Source organism: Gallinula chloropus (assembly GCF_964237585.1).
Source record: "Gallinula chloropus genome assembly, chromosome: 24".
Classification (NCBI taxonomy): domain Eukaryota; kingdom Metazoa; phylum Chordata; class Aves; order Gruiformes; family Rallidae; genus Gallinula; species Gallinula chloropus.
In genome coordinates, this window is record NC_140109.1 from 6,994,131 (window position 1) to 7,016,311 (window position 22,181).

Below are 22,181 nucleotides of genomic sequence, written 5' to 3' on the forward strand. Positions count from 1 at the left end.
CAAGGGGGTGGTGGCAGGAGGGGTGTGTGTGTGGGGTGGGGGAAAGGAGAGGGGGGCAGAAAAGCCCCAAATCCTTATGAAGGACGAGGCTCAGTTGTTGAATTTCAAGGGGTACCCGATGGCTTTTTCCAGGCACTCTACCAAAGAGCCAGCAGAAAGAAAATCCCTCTCCACTTCCACAAATTTGATGTAGATGGATTTAGGGGACACGCCGGGCTCCACCAGGCAGTTCTGAGATAAAAAGGCGTTGATCCCCAGCCAATCTTTGCTGAAGGTTTTGGTGTTTGCCTGGAAGTGTAAAAACAGGCACTGCTGGAGAGTCCGGACCTCAGCGATGCCGAGGTAACAGTAGATAATCCGAGCGGATTCCACATCCAACCGGAGAGAAGCTCGAGGAGATGGGACCTCCAGCTCCCCTGGAGTCTCAGTGCTGGGATCAGGGGCCCTGTGCTCGCTGAGAGGAGAAGGGGGTTTCTCATGACACTCCTCATAGCCTATGGCATAGAGGCCAGGGCTTTTGGGGATCCCCCCAGGTAATAAATACTGCACCACGTTCCCCCCGCTGGGTTTGGAGTGAGCGATGGGGATCCAGTCGATCTCCATGTGGAGCTCCAGGCACCTGGCTTCGCTGATGGTGATCTCCAGGAACTTGTAATAAACGTTTTTCCAGTTCATTTTCTGCACCCTGGTCATGATGACTCGACCTTCAGGCTTCTCAGAGTTGAAATATTCCCGGAGCCTCTTGCCCAGGGGTACCTGGGAGCTGATCTCTGCGTAGTGGTACCTGATGTCCTCCTTCCAGCGGGTGTTGTAGCCGATGCCAAAAATGGCCAGTTTGTTAGAGAGGTGTAACCTGGAGAAGTCTGTCCAGCTCTGGAACAGCTCCCACTTCAACTGGACTGACTCTAAGATTTGCATAATGTTCTGCATCACGTCGCGTTTCCTGGGGAGCACAGGCAGAGAGGGCAGGGGGAAGAGACACAGAGAGGAGGAGGAGGAGGAAGAGGAAAAAGGTCAGGGAAACAGAGCTGCAAAAAGCCAGCCTGGTGTACATCACCACCCCACACCCCACCTCACCACATCACACTGGGACACACACTGTGAACAGCTTCCTGCTCCCTCAACCACTTCTATCGGCAGCGATGGACGTTGTCAGTCAGGAGGGGGGGTTGGATCACACAGCTCCACCCCCCCCTGCCACAGGCAGGGACACCAACCTCCAGGCCTGGAGCTACACAAGGTTGCCCAGGGCCCCATCCAACCTGGCCTGGAACATCCCCAGGGATGGGGCACCCACCCCCTCTCTGGGCAGCCCCTTCCAGCCCCTCACCACTCTCTCTGCAAAGAACTTCCCCCCAATCTCTCCTCTCCCCCTTTAGCCTCTGTGTGGTAGGGGAGTGGGAGGACAGACACTTAAAACTTCTGCAAAGAGGGAAACTCCTTTCATAGAATCCCAGCCTGGTCTGGGTTGGAAGGGACCCCAAGGGTCCCAGAGCTCCAACCCCCCTGCCACAGGCAGGGACACCAACCTCCAGGCCTGGAGCTACACAAGGTTGCCCAGGGCCCCAACCAACCTGGCCTTGGACACCCCCAGGGATGGGGCACCCACCCCCATCTCTGGGCAGCCTGTTCCCAGAGAGGTGGTGGATGCCCCATCCCTGGAGGGAAGTTTATTTCTTAATTACATCTCAGGAAAACCAAAAAGCCCAAAGTCCTTCTGATACCTCACACAAGCTCCAACCTCCGTGGGAAATGAAGACTTCAGGCCCAAAGTTCCAGTGGAGAAAATAAATCAGAGCTGATAAATCCCCAAGTCTGGCTTCTGAGAAAGATCTGGGCTCTCCCCAGCTCCCTGACAAGCAGGTGGTGGGAATGTCTTGCTCCCACCAGAGCTGCTCTGAAGTGACTGAGCAAACCCACCTGCAGCGGGTGTTCCTGCTGGCACACAGACCATCTCAAGGACAACCACTGCTCAGGAATGCTTCCACCTTTGCATTGCCCCCACATTAACACAAGCGAACAGGGCTGTAGGTGTTAACCCACCCCCAAAATCAACCAAACCTTAAAATCAAACCACAGAACCAGCATCAGACTGTTCCACAAAGGCTCAGTCCTGGTGCTGGGTCAGAAACACAGCTGAAGGAACCAACAATGAGCCATTCCCAGCTCTGTGAGGAGTGGGGACAACCCCTCCAGACACCTGATAGAAGAAATTCCCAAGATTTCCCTTAGCTGCTGGTATCAAAGTGAGTTCCCATGGTTGGAGCAGCTCCCCTATGGAGAGAGGCTGAGGGAGCTGGGCTGGCTCAGCCTGGAGAAGAGAAGGCTGTGGGGGGACCTCATTGCAGCCTCGCAGTCCCTGAAGGGAGCAGAGGAACAGGAGGGGAATCAGCTTGTTCAAGGGCAGAGACTGGCAGGACAAGGGGGATGAAGTGAAGCTGGAGGAAGGAAGGGGGAGAGGAGAGATTAGGGGGAAGTTCTTTGCAGAGAGAGTGGTGAGGGGCTGGAAGGGGCTGCCCAGAGAGGGGGTGGGTGCCCCATCCCTGGGGGTGTTCAAGGCCAGGTTGGCTGGGGCCCTGAGCAACCTTGTGTAGCTCCAGGCCTGGAGGTTGGTGTCCCTGCCTGTGGGAGTGGGGTTGGAGCTCTGTGACCCTTGGGGTCCCTTCTAACCCAGACCAGTCTGTGATTTACTAAGTGAGCAGGAGAGAGCGCTGGCGTGTGCCTGAACCCAGGCTGGCACAGCTTCCTCCAGGATGAATGAGACACCAGGGGTGTAATTAGCTAGTAGGGAGAACTACTCATTTGCAGAGTTATTGTCCTCTAATCAAAGCTGCAGGAAGATATTGCTGCTTTGAGGAATAGGGAAACCTCTCTAGGTCCAACAAACTGGCTCAGCACAACCCTCCTCCCTCCCATCCCTCCCCTGCGAAGCCGAAGCGCGAGGGCACGGGGCTGGGAAGGAGAAGAGGAGAAGAAAAGCTTTAGGAGCTGCTGACCCCTCCCCCAGTGCTGCAGAGGTCCAAGCTCCATGCCCCCCCCACCCCAGTTTTGCCTGGCTGGGTCCTGGTGGAGAAGGGGGGGTGGTGCAGGGGTGGCTGCTGCAAGGAGCAGCCAGCAGCTCTCTGCAGCCCCGCAGAGCAAACACCGGCCGGCTCCAGGCCGGAGTCGCTGCTGCCCAAGGCCCAGCCCATCAGCCATGGGCACAGCGCCTCTGGGAGCCACAGTGAGGAGAGAAAAACCCACCAGCAGCCGCTTTGTGCCCCCAGAGAAGGGAGTGGGAAGGTGGGAGGAGCTGTGCAGGCACCAAGGGCAGGGAGGAAGGAGAGAGGGGGGGGGAAGAATGAGGCCCTCCGGGTGCCAGAGAGAGAGATTCCCCTGCAGCCCCTGGAGAAACCCATGGTGGAGCTGGTGTCCCCCCACAGCCCAGGGACAAGGATGGGGAGCAGAGACCATCTACAGCCTGTGGAGAGGTTGATCCACCCCCACAGCAGGTTTGCTGAGGGACTTGTGACTCTGGGGGGGACCAGGCTGGAGCAGTCTGGGCCTGAAGGTCAGCACCCCATGGAAGGAGCCAGGCTGGGGCACGTGGGGAGGAGATGACTCCCTGGTAGAGAGGACTCAGGCTGGAGAAGTTCATGGAGGACTGTCTGCCCTGGGTGGGAATGCAGCCCCCTGGCTGAGGGAAACATCTCATGAGGAACTGACCCAAACCCCTGCCCCTCCCTGTGCCACAATATGGGGAAGAAGGGAGCAAAATCCTGACTGGAGTGCAGTCTGCTGAGAAGGGAGGGGTGGGGGGAAGGTGCTTTAAGATCTGGTCACACTTCTCATCACCCAACTCTGGTGTCACTGGGGTTACAGGGCAGGGCCATCAATTAGAGAGTTTTCTGTCCTTTATTGCCTGTTGAGTCTGTCCTGCCCATGATGCTGATTGCAGAATGAGCTCTCCCTGTCCTTATCTCCACTCCTGAGCCTCTCAATAGATATTTCCCCCCCTGTCCAGCTGAAAAGGGGGGTGACAGAGTGACTTTGGTGGGTGCCTGGCCTCCAGACAGGGATAAACCACCCCAGCAAGTATCAACATAACACAGGATTTGGGGAAGCTTCTCCAAGCACTGCCTGTCTTCACCATCACTTCCACTTGCCCCTGCCTAGCAGCAAGGGAGAAGGTGAGCAAAGAAACTCCCTACAAACCCCCCCTCCCCTGGGCATGTGTTTGTGTTTCCCCCAAACCATTTATATCTACTTTATATCTATTTTTGTGTTCCCCAGGGAAGGAGCAGAGCAAAGAAGTCGGGGGGTGGGTGGGGGGAAAGCCCCCACCTTTATTAATTACACTATAAATAATGATGGCTGAGATTAGCTCAGCATAAAGCAGAGCACTGGTGGGGAGAAAAATGAGTCACTCAAAGTGCTCCTGATGGGGAGAGGAGGAATTGAGGTGGAGATATCACAGGCACAGGGTTGGGAAAGCCCTTTAAGGTCATGGAGTCCAACAGTTCCTGTCCTGTGCTCAACCAGATCCCTGGCTGAAGAGACCATCACCCACCTCTCTGCACCCTCCTGGCAGGGCAGGGGAGGTGGGGAGAAGGGCTCCCCTCAGCCTCCTCTTCTCCAGGCTCAGCACCCCCAGCTCCCTCAGCCACTCCTCAGAGGATTTGCCCTCCAGCCCCTTCCCCAGCCTGGTTGCCCTTCTCTGGACACGCTCCAGGACCTCCATGTCCTTCTGATGCTGAGGAGCCCAGAACTGGACCCAGCACTCCAGCTGCAGCCTCCCCAGTGGCTCACAATCACCTCACAGAAAGCCCCTCTCCCCCATCCACGAGATGAGAAGTCTTGAGGAAGCTGAGGGGAGCCCTTCTCCCCACCTGCCCTGCCCTGCCAGGAGGGTGCAGAGAGGTGGGCGCTGGTCTCTGCAGCCAGGGGCCAGGAGCTGGGACAAGGGGCAATGGGCTCAAGCTGCCCCAGGGCAGGGTCAGAGCAGCTGTGAGGAGAGAATTCTTCCCTGGCAGAGTTGTCAGGGCCTGGCCCAGGCTGCCCAGGGAGGGGGCTGAGTCCCTGCCCCTGGGTGTGTTTAACAGAGGGGAGATGAGGTGCTCAGGGAGCTGCTTTAGCACAGGACAGGAATGGTTGGACTCGATCTTAAAGGGCTTTTCCAATCTGGTGATGTTGTGGGAGGAATCTGTTGCTTGGAGTGTGGAGAGTGGGGAAACCAACCTATCAACCCAACAAAAAGGCACTCTAAGAAGCTCTGCTTATGGTTTCTCCATCCCCTCTTCCCCTTTCCATCAGGACTCAGGAGCTTCACTCAGGGGATGTGACAGCAGAGCTGACACAGGGAAGGAACATCCAGCTGCCAGAACATGGGACCTGGATGCAGTTGGCTTCTTAGTGAAGAGTGTCCAGGTCCCATGCTCAGAAGCAAAGAGCTTTCAAAATAACCCAAACTGGGCAACAGATTTACATGGACACTGGTTATTTCCCAGCCAGAGCTAAGAGAGGTGAGGTGAGAAGTCAGAGCTACCAGGTGTAACCCCACCACTCACCCACACACCACCCCCCAGGGGATCCTGCAGCCTGAGCCTCTCTCTTGGGGAAATCAAACCCAGGATTGTTTTCCTTGCAGCTCCTTGAAGCTTGGGAAGGTAAAATTCTTCCCCAAGAAGCTTTGTCATCACAACTGACCCTTCCTTATTATTTGGGGGTTTATATTTTGGAGGAGGGTTTTTTTCCCCCCCTGTTTAGTTACTGTAAAAAAAGCCTCTGATGAATTCCTACCCCCCAGAAGTTCATGTCCCAGCCCAGGAAATTCCAGGTATGAGGAGAACTGGGGAACCTCAGGTGTGAAACCCATCCAGGAAGGGTCTGTGAGCTCCTGGGATGGATCTGCATCCCCTCAGTGTGTTTTCCAACCCTGAAGGTCAGAAGAAAGCAGAAGATACTTGGTCCAATGAAATACAGCACGATCCTGTTCAGAGACCCCACCTGCAGCCAGTGGAAGAGGACAGGGGGCAGAGACCACCCACCTACAGCCCATGGAAGAGGACAGGGGGCAGAGACCACCCTCCTGCAGCCCTTGGAAGAGGAGAAGGGGCAGAGACCACCCTCCTGCAGCCCTTGGAAGAGGAGAGGGGGCAGAGACCCCCCTCCTGCAGCCCATGGAAAAGGACAGGGGGCAGAGACCCCCACCTACAGCCCATGGAAGAGGACAGGGGGCAGAGACCCCCTCCTGCAGCCCATGGAAGAGGACAGGGGGCAGAGACCCCACCTGCAGCCCATGGAAGAGGACAGGGGGCAGAGACCCCACCTGCAGCCCATGGAAGAGGACAGGGGACAGAGACCCTCCACCTGCAGCCCATGGAAGAGGACAGGGGGCAGAGACCCCTCCTGCAGCCCATGGAAGAAGACAGGGGGGCAGAGACCCCTCCTGCAGCCCATGGAAGAGACCCCAGACTGGAGACACAGAGAAGACCCTGTGATACATGTTGGAGCAAGACCCTGGCAGGACCTGATCCTGCTCTGGCTGGGGGTTGGACTGGATGATCTTTGGAGGTCCCTCCCAACTCCTGACACCCTGTAATGCTGTGACCTACAGCCTGTGGAGACAGAGACCCATGCCAGAGCAGGTTTATTGGGGGCAGGGGGCTTGTGACCCTGTAGGGGACCAGGCTGGGTCTGAGAGACAGACACACTGTGATTGCTGACTGCCCCCATGGCAGTGACCCACGCTGGGGAGGAGCTGAAGCCCTGTGAGAAAGGACTCAGGCTGGACAGAAGTTCTTGGAAGTTTGAGAAGTTCTGCTGTGGGTGGGACCTCAGGCTGGAGCAGGGGAAGAGTGTGAGGAGGAGTCCTCCCCTGAGGAGGAAGAAGCAGCAGAGATACCTTGTGATGAACTGACAAAACCCTTTGTCCTCACCTCAACATGTCAGCCTCTCATTAGACACCTTCCTCCTGCCCTGCCCAGCTGAGGAGGGGGGTGACAGAGTGGCTTTGGAGGTGGGGGGCTCCTCCAGCCAGGCTGAACCCACCACAGAAGCAAAACACCCCCAAAGCCCCCAAGCCAACCAAGATTACAAACAGATCCAAGAGTTTGGCCTCACATCAGGAGACCCAGAGCCACCCCACACACATCCCTAAGGAACCCAGTGGGTATCTTATCCATCTTTAAAGTCCTTGGGTTCATGTTTAAAGTCTCATTTCATGTGCTGACTGACAAAGCTGTGGAGAGACAGAGCTCTGGGAAGCTTTCTGGATAAGCAGAACACCATGGAAAGCAGATCCAGCCCTATGAATCGTCTCCCCCAACCTATTTAATAATTATAAATCACAAGTTTCAACTCCCCTCCTGCACAGCAATCCCCAGGGAAGCCCATTCTGGGGTAAAACATTCATAAATTACTCACTGTGTGTCTTCTGAAGATTCTTGTTTGATCTTTAATGTTCTTTTTGTGGTAGGCATTTCATCTGAAAGGGAAAAGCCCAACACAGATTTTAAATCATGTTCCTGGGAAGGAGGGGGGAAAATGTTGGGGGGGGGGGGGGGTTTGGGGTGTTTTTTTAAAAGGCTAAAATGAAAATCAAATCAAAATCTCTCTCAATATTGCTTCCTAAAGCAGGAGGTGCACTGAGCTCTGCACCAGACAGCTCCAGTTCCTAAATCCTCCAGGAGGGAATGTTATTGTCCTTGGAAGCAAAGTGGTCAGTGAAGATCTGAAGCAGCCAAAGTGTCAAACCTTCCAAGGATCACACTACAGCTCCCCCTGGTAAAACAAGCAGCCAATCAATTTAATTGCAAAGCAAATTTGGGTTAAAGAGGGGGAAAAGGAAAAGACAGTTCTGGGTTCAAGGGAGTTTGAAGAGCAAATTCCACGTCGACGCCGCGCACCCAGCGCTCTTCTCCCCACCTCCCTCTGCTCATTAAGAGCATCAGCAGCCCAAACACACACAGACAGCTCTGACTGGACTCCAAAAGAGCTGGTGGCAAACTGGGAGCCCAGTTTGGCTCAGCAGAAGGACTCAAACTAGACAGGATTCACCACTTTACACACGCTCTGTACCCCCTGACTTGTAAATCCACCCCTGGCAAGGGAAGAAGCACAAGAAAACCAGTGGTGGTCACCACCCAAGGTGGAGATCTGAAGCCTACACTGGGAGATCTGAAGCCTACACTGGGAGATCTGAAGCCTACACTGGGAGATCTGAAGCCTACACTGGGAGATCTGAAGCCTACACTGGGAGATCTGAAGCCTACACTGGGAGATCTGAAGCCTACACTGGGAGATCTGAAGCCTACACTGGGAGATCTGAAGCCTACACTGGGAGATCTGAAGCCTACACTGGGAGATCTGAAGCCTACACTGGGAGATCTGAAGCCTACACTGGGAGATCTGAAGCCTACACTGGGAGATCTGAAGCCTACACTGGGAGATCTGAAGCCTACACTGGGAGATCTGAAGCCTACACTGGGAGATCTGAACCCTACATTGGGAGATCTGAACCCTACATTGGGAGATCTGAACCCTACATTGGGAGATCTGAACCCTACATTGGGAGATCTGAACCCTACATTGCAGATCTGAACCCTACATTGGGAGATCTGAACCCTACATTGGGAGATCTGAACCCTACATTGCAGATCTGAACCCTACATTGCAGATCTGAATCCTACATTGGGAGATCTGAACCCTACATTGCAGATCTGAACCCTACATTGCAGATCTGAACCCTACATTGCAGATCTGAACCCTACATTGGGAGATCTGAACCCTACATTGGGAGATCTGAACCCTACATTGCAGATCTGAACCCTACATTGCAGATCTGAACCCTACATTGGGAGATCTGAACCCTACATTGGAGATCTGAACCCTACATTGGGAGATCTGAACCCTACATTGGAGATCTGAACCCTACATTGGGAGATCTGAACCCTACATTGGGAGATCTGAACCCTACATTGGGAGATCTGAACCCTACATTGGGAGACCTGAACCCTACATTGGAGATTTAAGCCTCTTCCAAAGCATCCCAACTCACCAGCCCCCTGAGCACAGGTGTGACAGCATCACCTCTCCCCATCTAATCCTACAAATCACCATGGGGAGGGGAAGCACAGAACCATAGACTGGTCTGGGCTGGGAGGGACCCCAAGTGTCACAGAGCTCCAACCCCCTGCCACAGGCAGGGACACCAACCTCCAGGCCTGGAGCTACACAAGGTTGCCCAGGGCCCCATCCAACCTGGCCTTGAACACCCCCAGGGATGGGGCACCCACCCCCTCTCTGGGCAGCCCCTTCCAGCCCCTCACCACTCTCTCTGCAAAGAACTTCCTCCTAATCTCTCCTCTCACCCTTCCCAACAATTATAATAATGAAAATAATAATAATAGATCTCTAAATTAGCTCCTGTATTGGTTCTTCCTCAGAGGCAGGGCTCACTCAGGTAAGGAGAGGATGTTGGAGGAGGTTGGTTGAGGTCTCAACCCTGGACTGGCAGCTTGTTTGGGATTTTTTTAATTTAAAAAAGCACTATGCATCTGGCTCTAAGTGTATTTACACCAAACATGTCACTTAGGGTGTTTAGGAACAAGGAACAATGTTTATTATCAACAATGTTACAAGCAGAAGCCCCATTTGTTGTTTCAGTGAACAAATGGTGAAGTGAGGACCTCCAAAACAGGGTAACCCTGAAAGAGGGAATTTGCTCTTCAAATTCCCTTGAATTTGCTCTTCAAATTCCCTTGAATTTGCTCTTCAAATTCCCTTGAACCCAGAACTGTCTTTCCCCCTCCCCCACTCTTTCTTTTCCTTTAAATCTTCCCTGACCCCACCAGGGGAGGAAAAAACAAGTGGGGGATTGAGAGAGGGGGAATGTTTTGCCTCCCCCTCTGCTGTTCCTGGCCACACAACCCTTTCCTTCCTCCTGGTGGGATTGTTAAGAGTCAAATCCCCATCCTAAAATCCTTGGGGAGCCACAGTTTGGTTCTGATGATGATGGACAGGGCACTTCTTTCCCTTTGCCACCTTCAGTGTGAGAAACACAGCAGCTCAGACCTGAGGTAGGTGTGTGTGTGACACAAGCACAGGTGGAAAGAAACCCCCCCAAAGAGGACAGGCAACCCTACCCAGCTCCTGTTCTCCTGTCTGGTAGCAGTGAAGCTCTTGACTGTGGTTCCCCCAGTCCTCCTGTGAATACTCCTCCATGGTGCTGCCATCTGACTCCAGCTCCTGGTACAAGCCACTGCTGTTGATGAGGACGGGCTGGCAGGGCTGGGAATCCCATCCTCCCTGTCCAAACACCTGCTCCAGCTGCTCAAAGGTGTAGCTGCTTTTCCTCTTCCCCACTCCGTGCTCCTTCACCCGGCTGTAGCACCTGCGGAGGGTCTGAGGCAGGAAAACAAAACAAAAAGGAGACAAAACAAACCCCAAAACAGGTTAAATCAAGACAGCAACCACTCAGGGGGGAACAAACATTCACTTGCAGACAGTTACAGGGCTGCTAGGCAGAGTTTAAGGCTTTGGGGGGGGGTTTTTTTGGATCCTTTTAAACTGGGAGTGCTCAGGATTTGCCCCAGGCTCACAAGCTAGAGGTGCTGCCCCCCCCCAGTTAACCTCCACCCAGCATCGTAGGCATCCAGTGCTCCCACTGCAGCCAGTTAGTGCTAAACATCTACCACACAGGACAGTTGCATGGCAGCTACAGGTCCAGCTCATTTAAACTCAGGTGATTTAGTCTCTTCTCCACTTCAAAAAAAACCAAGAGAATTAATAATAAGAAGAAAGAATCCCCCCAGATCCACTATGCAATGTAAAGGTGGAGGGAGGGATAAAACAACCCCCCAAAATAAAAATACCAAGAGATTCCCCAGTCAGAGATACCAACCAGCCAAGAAAATGCACACCTACTACAAGGAGGAGAAAGCAGAGCTGGTGTTGTGCCCACAGCTTGGAGGAGGTGAAGCAGGGGAGGGAGAGGGAAAGGGAAAAGAAAGAGAAAGAAGAGTCCCCCAAAGCAAAGATGGTCCAACCTTCCTTACTCTGGTAAGAAGACACAAAATGTATATATATATATATATTTATATATGCCTAAGCTATTCAGCTAGGAGAGTGTGTATTACTTACAGATCTTGCATTCCTTACTAACTCACTCTGTCTCTTGTGAAGCTGCTGAAATTTAAAAGAGGTCAAATCAATAATGCTCCCAAGTCCCAGGCTTCCCTACCAAGCATTCCAAAGCCATACAGAGATGGGGCTGCCTAAGGAGCCTTTAAAAATAAAAAAAGACACAGCTCTGAAGCCAAACCCTCAGGGAAATAAACCCCCCCAAAATCTGGTGTGGTTTTGGGGATCCCTTCAGCTTCTCAGGTTTGCTGCATGACAGCAAAGCTGGACCAGCCTATGGTTTCCAGCCACGTTGCCCTCCCCACCCCACCCCAATCTGGAGAAATCACTGTTTGAGGGATGAAAAAAAGCCAAAAAGTTTTTAAAAATCTATCTATTTGCACACCCTTTGCTGTGGTTTTAACTCCACCACTGCTCTACTTTGGAGAGGAAAACAGGGCACCCCAGGGGTTGCCAAACACCTTGATGGGGTCTGTATGGGCAGAGCGCTAGGAAAGACATTGGGGTTTTGTCCTCCCCCCCCAGCCCACCCCAAAAAAGGAACTTTTGCACCTCCAGAAAGCTCAAACCTACCTAATTATCCTCATATACTGGTTTAACACCATCAGCAGGAAAGGAATACATTGCTAACCAGTTTCCTGGAGCCCTGGGGGCAGAAGCAGAACCGCTGAGCAGCGAGTCAGTTTTAGGATGCTGTTCCAAAAAACAACCACCACCACCAATAAAAAACCCACCACCCCCACCTTCCCCCCCCCCAAAAAAAAGAAAACCCACCCCAAAAGAACATATAAAATTAAATAACCCCCTGCACAAACACACAGGCAGCAATAAGCACCCCAAGCAGTTGGTGGTTTGAGGTGGGACCCTTCCTGTTACTTCTTGGGATAAAGAGTGTGGGGGGATTGTTTTGGGATGGACACTGCCACATGGATGGAGCATTTTAGGATGGACACCTCCCATCAGTGAGCAGGGGAGGGGAAAGAAGGTAAAAAACCCCCAAATAAACCTGCTCCATCAACCTGGAACCAAGGAGCCAGCCAAGAAACCTGTTTAAAAGCACTCGGGATAAACTGGGATCTCCAGGGTTGGGGATACTGGTAAATCTGGCTGTTAAAAACAGAGCAAGAACCCCCAGGGAATATCAAGGGGGGGGTTAAACAGCCCAGTTTGCCCTGTTTCCCATTCAGAAGGGAAGCATGTTGGAGAACACACTGCCTGGATTATTCACTCCTAAATTCCCCCCACACTCCCTTCAGCTCAAATCTCACCGAGTGATGTGAGCCAACTCCTGCTTTGCTCCCAGCCTGGTGGGTACCCCTGCCCCAGGGTCACCCATGGGAGTTAACTGCACATTTCTAGCCTCTAGCTGGTTTTATCATCAGCCTGTAAACTAAAAACAAGGGTCTCCAGGGCAGTTAACACAAAAAACCCCTCATCAGTACCCTTGGGAACACCCCACACCCAGGAACCACTCGCTCTATTCCAAACATCTCTCCCTACTGGTGGATTCACAGAGCATCTCCTACTGGGTTGTAGCCTAGTAGTAACTAGTTATTTCCTTCAGGCTGCAAACTGGCTTGTTTTACCATGAAAAGGATTCAGAGCAGAGTCATGAAGGAGAATTAAAGGGGGTAAAAATAATCAAGTGGTGGTGTTGATGCTCTCAGAAGCCAAGGGTGCTTCTGAGGTGATGCTTCTGGACCTGGTCAAGTGGTTCCTCTCTTATCCCCCCTGCTCCTGGGCTTCCAGCACCAGCTTAACTTAAAAATTTTGGAGAGAGATCAGCTAAAAATGTGACACTTGAAAAATTAAACCCAATCACTGGAAAGCTGGGGCTGAGCAGCTGGTGGCTCCTCGGTCTCCTCTCTTGGAGACTTGAGACTCCTAAGCTCTTCCTTCCCTCTCAGAGGGAAATCATCCCTCAAGCCTTGAGGAAAGAAACCTCCCCAGGGCATCTGATGGGACTCAAGAGGTTCAGACCCCTTGGATCACTGTGATTTCAGGTCTAGGTTGGGGGGGGAGTTGGGTTTAAGCTTTGTCTTACGCACCTCCTCTACTCCTCCCGGTGTCCAGCTCAACTCCTGCTCCGGGGTTCCTAAAGTGCACATACAGATATTGATGCAGATAGACAAGAAACCAGGCAATTTAGGACAAGTAACTGAAAACAGACCTTGCTCATCACTGCCTACTGACTGCACAGACTGGAAGAGACCAGGGGCTTTGCTTCCTGCTCTGCCACGTGAAGACAGGTTATCCTGGCTTCATTTCTACCTCCCAAACCAGCTGAAGGAGGAGAGAGGTGGTGAAGCTCAGCAAGGGTTTCTCTCACTGCTTCCAATTCTTCTCTACAAGCAAAGCCAGGGGAGAAGTGGTGGCTCTGCAAGGACTGCAGGTCAGAGATGCTGTAGGAAGAGAGGCCAGAGACACTGGCCTCCTCCCAGCAAAGAGCAAGAGGAGGGAGAACAGCAGCACAGGGAGATGGTCACGCAGAGCCCCAGCCATGGGCCAACACAAGAGGCTCCAGATCCCCCAGTGTGAGTCAGCAAAGACACTCTGGGCTCTGAGGAGCAGTTCAGCAGCCTACAGACTGTCCACATCCATCTCATTAAGCCTATCAAGTGACAGGGGCTCTGGTCTCACAGGGTTCTAGGTGGCACAGAGCAGCACCCACAGTCATGGTGTCAGCTTGTTCAAGGGCAGAGACTGGCAGGACAAGGGGGCTGGAGTGAAGTTGGAGGAGGGAAGGGTGAGAGGAGAGATGAGGGGGAAGTTCTTTGCAGAGAGAGTGGTGAGGGGCTGGAAGGGGCTGCCCAGAGAGGGGGTGGGTGCCCCATCCCTGGGGGTGTTCAAGGCCAGGTTGGCTGGGGCCCTGGGCAGCCTTGTGTAGCTCCAGGCCTGGAGGTTGGTGGCCCTGCCTGTGGCAGGGGGTTGGAGCTCTGTGACCCTTGGGGTCCCTTCCAACCCAGACCATTCTATGATTCTATGATGTCCACCTCCAAAGATGCTCCTCTAGGTAAGAGGAGACAGGATCTCTTGGCTTTACACCCTGAATTACCAACCTCAGTAGCCAACTGCCCCCTGTTGCACCAGGACTCTCACAGGCACCGTTAGGAGGAACTACAGCAGGACAGCAGCCAGCCTGCAGGACCAGGGTGTGTGCCACAGGGGTGACAGGCACAGAGAAAGGTCTGGAAGCTTTCATTCCCAAGCTGGATGGTGGAAGCAAGGCAGGAGCTGCCACAGACCTGTCTGCATGAGCTCCAGCTGCACATCTGCTCAGGGCCACTCAGGATAAATCCCCCTTTGCACCAAAGAGTGAAGCCTCCATCGTGTCCCACTGTGCCCAACCAGGCTGGGGGCTGCTCAGGGATTGGGTTCCAGCCCAAAGGGCACTGGCACAGCCCAAGGGAAGTGATGGGAATGTCCTGAGAGGAGAAGGGTGGTGAGGGGGGGAACACAGCCAAGCTGGGATCGAGCTGGAGATGCATTCAGACACTCATCTGAGGAAGCCAGGTCAGCCTGGGTGGCACAGCTAAAGGTCATCGCCTTGTGCTTGGCTCCAGCTCTAACTCACCCAACAAAAAGGCCCAGAGGATTTTCCACCCCTGCCAATCCCCAACCCACCATCAAATAGATGGGAAAGAAACCCAAAAGAGTTCTTGCCCAGGAGAGAACTGTTGCCAGTTGCAGGGGGTCAGTTGAGATGAAGAAAGACTTTGCCAGCAACCAAGAGGGAACAAACCCAGCACAGAACAACCTGCTGCCCAAACAGGTGACAAGTGACACCATGATCATAGAACCACAGACTGGGCTGGGTTGGAAGGGACCCCAAGGGTCACAGAGCTCCAACCCCCTGCCACAGGCAGGGACACCAACCCCCAGGCCTGGAGCTACACAAGGCTGCCCAGGGCCCCAGCCAACCTGGCCTTGAACACCCCCAGGGATGGGGCACCCACCCCCTCTCTGGGCAGCCCCTTCCAGCCCCTCACCACTCTCTCTGCAAAGAACTTCCCCCTAATATCCAATTTAAACCTTTAAACATCCAGGGTGTGATATTTTCTTGATGGTTTCCCATGGGTTCCTGGTGTTCACCCCTCCCTGCTCTGCCTCTGCCCTCCCCAGTGGTTCAACTGGAGCCTTTGAGGTATTTATCCTTCCTTCAAAACAGGAATCCCAGGCTCAGTGGTTCAACCCCAAGCTGGCAGGAACCTCCCATCACCCATTCAGGGATGTCACTACCAACAGAGCCTCAGGAATTCCTCCAGCTGGGAATTAGGTGTTGGAGCTGCTCCTGGTCTTTGGGGAAACAGCTCAGCACTGACCACAGGGAAGAGGAGGGGCAAGTTCCAGCTTCCTCACTCCCAAAATCAAAGTAGAACCAGCAGTAGGTGAAGAAATGATACATCAGATGTGCCCCCAAAGTAATGTGAAGAGTCAAATGGCAGCTTTTAAGGGGAAGTTTTGGGGAGCTTGAGTTGGCAGGTACCCTCCTGCTCTCCAGGAGAGACATCACCAGGCAAAGGGCACCAAAATCTGTCTGGAAAGGGGTTTTTAAGGTCAAACCATAAAGTTTACAGGCTCTCCATGTGCTGCTGGAGGTAAGGGATGAGTTTTGGGGTATGGAAACCTGGGTAAGTCCTTGACTGTCACAGTACTTGGGTAGAGCTGGAAGAGGTCTGGCTGAAGGGCATATGGAGAATGACTCTGAGCACCATGTGTTGCAGGGACAGGGGGGGTTCCTGAACCAGCAAGGAGTGGGGATACAGCCTGACACACCAGGGGGAGGGACCTACAGAGCACAAGAGAGCTTTTCTGGGGAGAAAAGAGATGGTTCAATCCCTCCTGCAGCTCCCAGTTACCTAAAATCAACAATCCACCAACCTAAAGAGTTGCCCTGAAGGGAGCAGAGGAACAGGAGGGGAATCAGCTTGTTCAAGGGCAGAGACTGGCAGGACAAGGGGGCTGGAGTGAAGCTGGAGGAGGGAAGGGGGAGAGGAGAGATGAGGGGGAAGTTCTTTGCAGAGAGAGTGGTGAGGGGCTGGAAGGGGCTGCCCAGAGAGGGGGTGGGTGCCCCATCCCTGGGGGTGTTCCAGGCCAGGTTGGCTGGGGCCCTGGGCAACCTTGTGTAGCTCCAGGCCTGGAGGTTGGTGTCCCTGCCTGTGGCAGGGGGGTTGGAGCTCTGTGACCCTTGGGGTCCCTCCCAGCCCAGCCCAGCCTGGGATTCTCTGATTCTAAAGAGCCCCAGAGTTGGATCTGGGATCTCTCTCCAAAGGAGATCAGGAAAAGCTGCTGGGAGGGTTACGTGTGAATCCCTAAATCCAGAACAGGCAGCTCCAGAGTGGCTCAGCCCCAAGAGCAGCCCCAGCCCCAGCCCTGCTGCTGTGTGGAAAAGCACATGCAGATGTTGAGAGACAGACAAACATCTGAACTTGCCCTGCATCCTGTTTGAATTAGGAGAGAGAGAATGCATCTACGGGCTACAACTGGGGAACTTGCTTCTCTGCAACAGTTTTTCCCTTTCCAGTTGGTTTCAAACTGGTTCTTCAACTCATCCTGTGGCCAGAGCTGGGGCCCCAGGACAAGAGAGATGTGGGACTGGTGGAGAGGGGTCAGAGAAGCCCCGGAGGGGATCAGAGGGCTGGAGCAGCTCCCCTACGGAGAGAGGCTGAGGGAGCTGGGCTGGCTCAGCCTGGAGAAGAGAAGGCTGTGGGGGGAGCTCATTGCAGCCTCCCAGTCCCTGAAGGGAGCAGAGGAACAGGAGGGGAATCAGCTTGTTCAAGGGCAGAGACTGGCAGGACAAGGGGGCTGGAGTGAAGCTGGAGGAGGGAAGGGGGAAAGGAGAGATGAGGGGGAAGTTCTTTGCAGAGAGAGTGGTGAGGGGCTGGAAGGGGCTGCCCAGAGAGGGGGTGGGTGCCCCATCCCTGGGGCTGTTCAAGGCCAGGTTGGATGGGGCCCTGGGCAACCTTGTGTAGCTCCAGGTCTGGAGGTTGGTGTCCCTGCCTGTGGCAGGGGGTTGGAGCTCTGTGACCCTTGGGGTCCCTCCCAACCCAGACCAGTCTATGACTCACTATCTGGCAGAGCCCAGGGAAGGGAGGCATCCCAGAGAACCAATATCCAGCTCTTATCTAAAACCCATTAACAAAAGCAGTTGAAGTTGAATCCAATACCTTTTAAGCACGATTTCCCCTTATAACACATCAGCAAATCCTCACACCACTTGCCTGTGGTTGGGAATTAAGTCAGAGCCTGTGAAAACCATGACATTCCAGATACTAAAGCAGAAGTTGGGGCTGAGGCAGCTTCATCACCCGGTCCTGCCTCTGCTTTTAGCTCAGGAGCTGACAGCAGATGACTACAAAGGGTCTGTGAGGGTCAGATGGGGTTTAACAGGAGCAAGTGGAGAGTCTGGCAGCTGGGAAGGAATAACTGCTGGAATCAGGACAGGCTGGGGGTGACCTGCTGGAGAGGAGCTCTGTGGAGAAGGACCTGGGGGTGCTGGTGGGTGACAGGGTGGCCATGAGCCAGCAGTGTGCCCCGGGGCCAAGAAGGACAATGGGATCCTGGGGGCAGCAAGAGGAGTGTGGGCAGCAGGTGACAGGAGGGGATCCTCCCCCTCTGCTCTGCCCTGGTCAGGCCCCACCTGGAGCATTGTGTCCAGGTCTGGGCTCCCTGGGATAAACCAGCCAGGGATCTCCTGGAGAGAGTCCAGAGGAGGCTACGAAGGGGATGAAGGGCCTGGAGCATCTCCCCTGTGAGGAAAGGCTGAGTGAGCTGGGGCTGTTCAGCCTGGAGAGAAGCAGCCTGAGAGGGGATCTGATCAATGGGTATAAAGATCTGAAGGGTGGGACACAGGGGGACATGGGCAGCCTCTGCTCAGGGTCTGTGGGGACAGGACAAGGGGCGATGGGCTCAAGTTGGAGCACAGGGAGTTCCCCACCAATGTGGGGAAGAACTTCCCAGTGAGGGTGAGGGAGCCCTGGGACAGGCTGCCCAGGGGGTGTGGAGTCTCCTTCTCTGGAGAGATTCCAGCCCCATCTGGATGTCTCCCTGTGTGCCCTGTCCTAGGGACCCTGCTTGGGCAGGGGGTTGGACCCCATGAGCTCTGGAGGTCCCTTCCCACCCCTGTGACTATCCCAGTAACCCCCACACCAAGGTCACTGCAGGGAGCCCCAGGGAGCACTCACTGTGCAGTGATTCCCAGCAGGAGCCTGAAGGCTCTGGGAAGAAGCTGTGGCTTTGCCCCTCCAGGTGACCCCATCAACAAAGACCCTGAGAACTGGGCACCCTGCAGCCTCATCACAACAACACCCAGCCCAAGGACAGCCCAACCTGCAGAGGACAGGCCCCTGGATGGAAAGCAGACAACCCTCTTCCAGCTGGACTCTGAAGAAGAAGAAGAATCCACCTTGACCTGTGGGTGGATCAGCAGCCTCAGGGCTCTGCCAGCAGCAGCAGCACCACACAGGGATAGATCTGAACCTCCTTTATCCCCCTTGATGCTGTTTGACACACACACACACCATGTGGTTTCCTTCAATCTGAAATATTCCATGGGCAAAGAGGTGTCCAAGCAGCGTTGCTGAAGGGGGAGAAGCCCCCTGAAAGAAGCTCAGGGACTTCTGTGAGGATGGAGTCTTCCAGAAAGTCACCAAAACACTCACTCTGGCCCCAAAGCAGCCACAAACTGTGACCAGCATCACCCAGGAAGTGTTGGCTGAAGGCAAAGTGCTGGTTTGACACCTCTCCAAGCCCTGCTTAGCATCACCTGAAGCATCAACAGTCAAAAACACATCATGGTCCTCTACACCCCACCCCAAAACCATCAGGAGTCCCATGGCCAAAGGCCAAACCACCTTCCTGGCCACCAGCAAAGCCCAGGGTGGAGATGGAAGAACTGAGCTGAACAACAAGCCCCTGGGAAGCCACCACAGGGCTCCTAAAGAGGGTGGGAGGTGCAACAACATCCCCCCTCAAGGAGATTTCAGGGCTGAAGGCTGGAGTAATTAAGAGGGATTGAAGGGTGGGTCACTCCCTCCTTCCCCAACATCCTCAGAGTCCCTCACTGCACGTGTTTTACAAACCCAAGGCAGCCCAGACATCCTCCCCCAGGGAATTCCAGCTGTGGGGAATCCCACCTTGCTGATCCCCAGGGGTAACAAGGGGTTATTTAGGTTTCCCCCCCCCTCTTTTTAATTAATCAGCATTTTAAGCAGCTGAAAGGGCAGCCTAATGGCTCAAGAAAGGGGGAAAATAACAGCTGGAGGGAGCTCAGGGTGTTTCATTCACCCTCCCAAGCTTCATTCATTCACTGAGGTTAGAAACTGCAGAGCTGCCCCCCCATCCATGGGGCTCAACAGCTGCCCCCACCCCCCCCCCCAAATCCATAGGGCTGAAGAGCTGCCCCCCACCCATCCATGGGGCTCAAGAGCTGCCCCCCACCCATCCATGGGGCTCAAGAGCTGCCCCCCACCCATCCATGGGGCTCAAGAGCTGCCCCCCACCCATCCATGGGGCTCAAGAGCTGCCCCCCCACCCATCCATGGGGCTCAAGAGCTGCCCCCCCACCCCATCCATGGGGCTCAAGAGCTGCCCCCCCACCCCATCCATGGGGCTCAAGAGCTGCCCCCCCACCCCATCCATGGGGCTCAAGAGCTGCCCCCCACCCATCCATGGGGCTCAAGAGCTGCCCCCTCCCCCATCCATGGGGCTCAAGAGCTGCCCCCCACCCATCCATGGGGCTCAACAGCTGCCCCCCCCCCCAATCCATGGGGCTCAACAGCTGCCCCCCCCCCAATCCATGGGGCTCAAGAGCTTCCCCTCCCCATCCATGGGGCTCAAGAGCTTCCCCTCCCCATCCATGGGGCTCAACAGCTGCCCCCCCCCAATCCATGGGGCTCAAAAGCTGACCCTCCCCCCCCCCCCCAAAATCCATGGGTCCCTCCATGTTTTGTAGGAGCTGGACCCACAGAGCAGCTGCTCCCAAGCCAGACCCCAATCCCAGCTCTTCCCTTTTCCCCAGGGAATGACCCAACTGGGCAGATCTCTCTTGAAAAGCAGAGGACAGGCAGCCCAGGGGGCTGTTTAAAGCTGCTGGGTTATTAAAGCACATCCTGGCTGAGGACATCACACCCTGTGAAGGTGCAAAGCCACGAGAGCAAGCAGGGCAGCCAGAGCCAGAACCACCCCTCGTTACTGGGCTAACTGGGAGCCCCTTTTCCTCCTGGGTAGTGTCACCCCTGCGATGGGCAGGAGATGCTGGAGGGCTGGGGGGGGGTGCTGAGTCAACCCATCCAAGGCCTGGATGAAGGAGGACACAGTGGGGGACACAGTGCCCTAAAAACCCAGGGGAGAGGTTCTGGGGGGACACACACACAACCAGTTGGGACACTCAGGACCCAAGGATGCTCCAGCAGGAGGAGCCGAGAGGCTGAGCCCGGGGAGCGCAGTGCCTGGGACACACCGAGGGGGGGGGGTGTGAGGGTCGAGGTAACCAGGTAACCAAACCCTCCAGGCCAGGAGGAGCCAAACTGCGAGGCTGGGGAGGGTGAGGAGGGGCTGACACCCGCAGCCAAAAGCCGAGCTGAGCCCTAGGAGGGGGGAGCACCCCCAGCCAAAGGATGGGTGACCCCATCTCCAAAGCCAACACAGCCCCTGGGAGATCACCCCCCACCCCTGGGCCGAGCCCCCCACCCTTACCCCCACCCCTTCCAGGGTACCTTGATGCGCTCCCGGCACTGGGACGGGGTTCGCTCGTATCCCAGCTCAGCCAAGGCGCGGGAGACCCGCTCGTACATGGCGGGGCCGGGGGCTTTGCTGCCGAACACGGTGCCGGCGCCTTCCAGCTGCTGGTACCGCGCCTCCACCAGCCGCTCGTTGCCCCACACGGCGATCAACGCGTTGGTCTCCGCCGGAGTCCACGACATCCCCCGGCAAGCGGCGGCGGCGGCGGCGGCGGCGGCACCGCCCGGGGAGAAGGAGACGGAAGGCGAAGCCCCGCCGCGGCCTCCCCCGGCCCCGGCCCCGCCGCCGCCTCCACCCCCCCCCAGCCCGGCCCCGCCGGCCGCCGGCCCCGGGCCGAGCGGGGAAGCGCCGCTGGGGGTGGAAGGGTCGGAGAGGCTGGGGTTGCCGTCGCTCAGCGCCCCCGGCGAGCCCGGGGACAGCACCTCCATCTTGGGGATCTTCAGGGGCGGCTCGGCGGGCGGGAGCTGCGAGGAGCCGCAGGACGCCGCCATATTGGAGGGGCCGGAGCGAGCGGGAGGAAGTGACGTCGGGGGCCTCGGCCCGCTGGGAGGGGCTTCCGGGGGGAGCCGCCCCCCCACCCCCGCCCCGGGGTGGGAGGGGGGAGGTGGGAGGGGGAGAGGGGACGGGGAGAGGGGAGGGGGGGGTGGGGCAATGGAGGGGGTGTGGTGGGGGGGGCGGGGGCATCGGGGGCGGGGCTATAGGGGCGGGGCTCAGGGCAGAGACCCCCCCCCAGCCTGGCAGCGAGAGAGGGACGAGCACAGGGCTGGGCACCACCCGGCTGGCAACGGGTAACCCCCACCCCGGGACCGAGCATCCCCCACCCTGGGGCTGAGCATCCCCACCCCGGGACTGAGCATCCCCCATCCCGGGACTGAGCATCCCCCACCCCGGGACTGAGCATCCCCCATCCCGGGACTGAGCATCCCCACCCCGGGACTGAGCATCCCCCATCCCGGGACTGAGCATCCCCCATCCCGGGACCGAGAACCCCGGGACCGAGAACCCCCCACCCCGGGACTGAGCATCCCCCACCCTGGGGCTGAGCATCCCCCACCCTGGGGCTGAGCATCCCCCATCCCGGGACTGAGCATCCCCCACCCCGGGACTGAGCATCCCCCACCCCGGGACCGAGAACCCCGGGACCGAGAACCCCCCACCCCGGGACTGAGCATCCCCATCCCGGGATCCAGCATCCCCACTCCGGGATTGAGCCACCCCGGGACAGAGCATCCCCACCCCGGGGCTGAGCATTCCCCATCCCTGGACTGAGCACCCTAGGACCGAGCATCCCCCACCCTGCCACTGAGTATCCCCACCCC

The 22,181-nt window shown here is 55.9% G+C and overlaps 1 protein-coding gene across 3 annotated transcripts; it reads right to left on the reverse strand.

Moving 5' to 3' along the window:
• Positions 1–90: 90 nt before the first annotated feature.
• On the reverse strand, positions 91–21,353 carry MSANTD2 (Myb/SANT DNA binding domain containing 2; the record flags this gene model as incomplete). Of its 3 annotated transcripts, XM_084274972.1 has the most annotated exons (5): positions 91–943; positions 7,405–7,465; positions 10,125–10,383; positions 11,122–11,166; positions 20,838–21,353. In XM_084274972.1, the coding sequence occupies 5 exons, from the start codon at positions 21,351–21,353 to the stop codon at positions 91–93; spliced, it is 1,734 nt and encodes a 577-aa protein (XP_084131098.1). The 3 variants fall into 3 exon arrangements, with proteins under 3 accessions (XP_084131098.1, XP_084131100.1, XP_084131099.1); XM_084274974.1 differs by lacking the exon at positions 11,122–11,166 and having other exon boundaries at positions 10,125–10,227; XM_084274973.1 differs by lacking the exon at positions 11,122–11,166.
• Between the last annotated feature and the right edge of the window lie 828 nt (positions 21,354–22,181).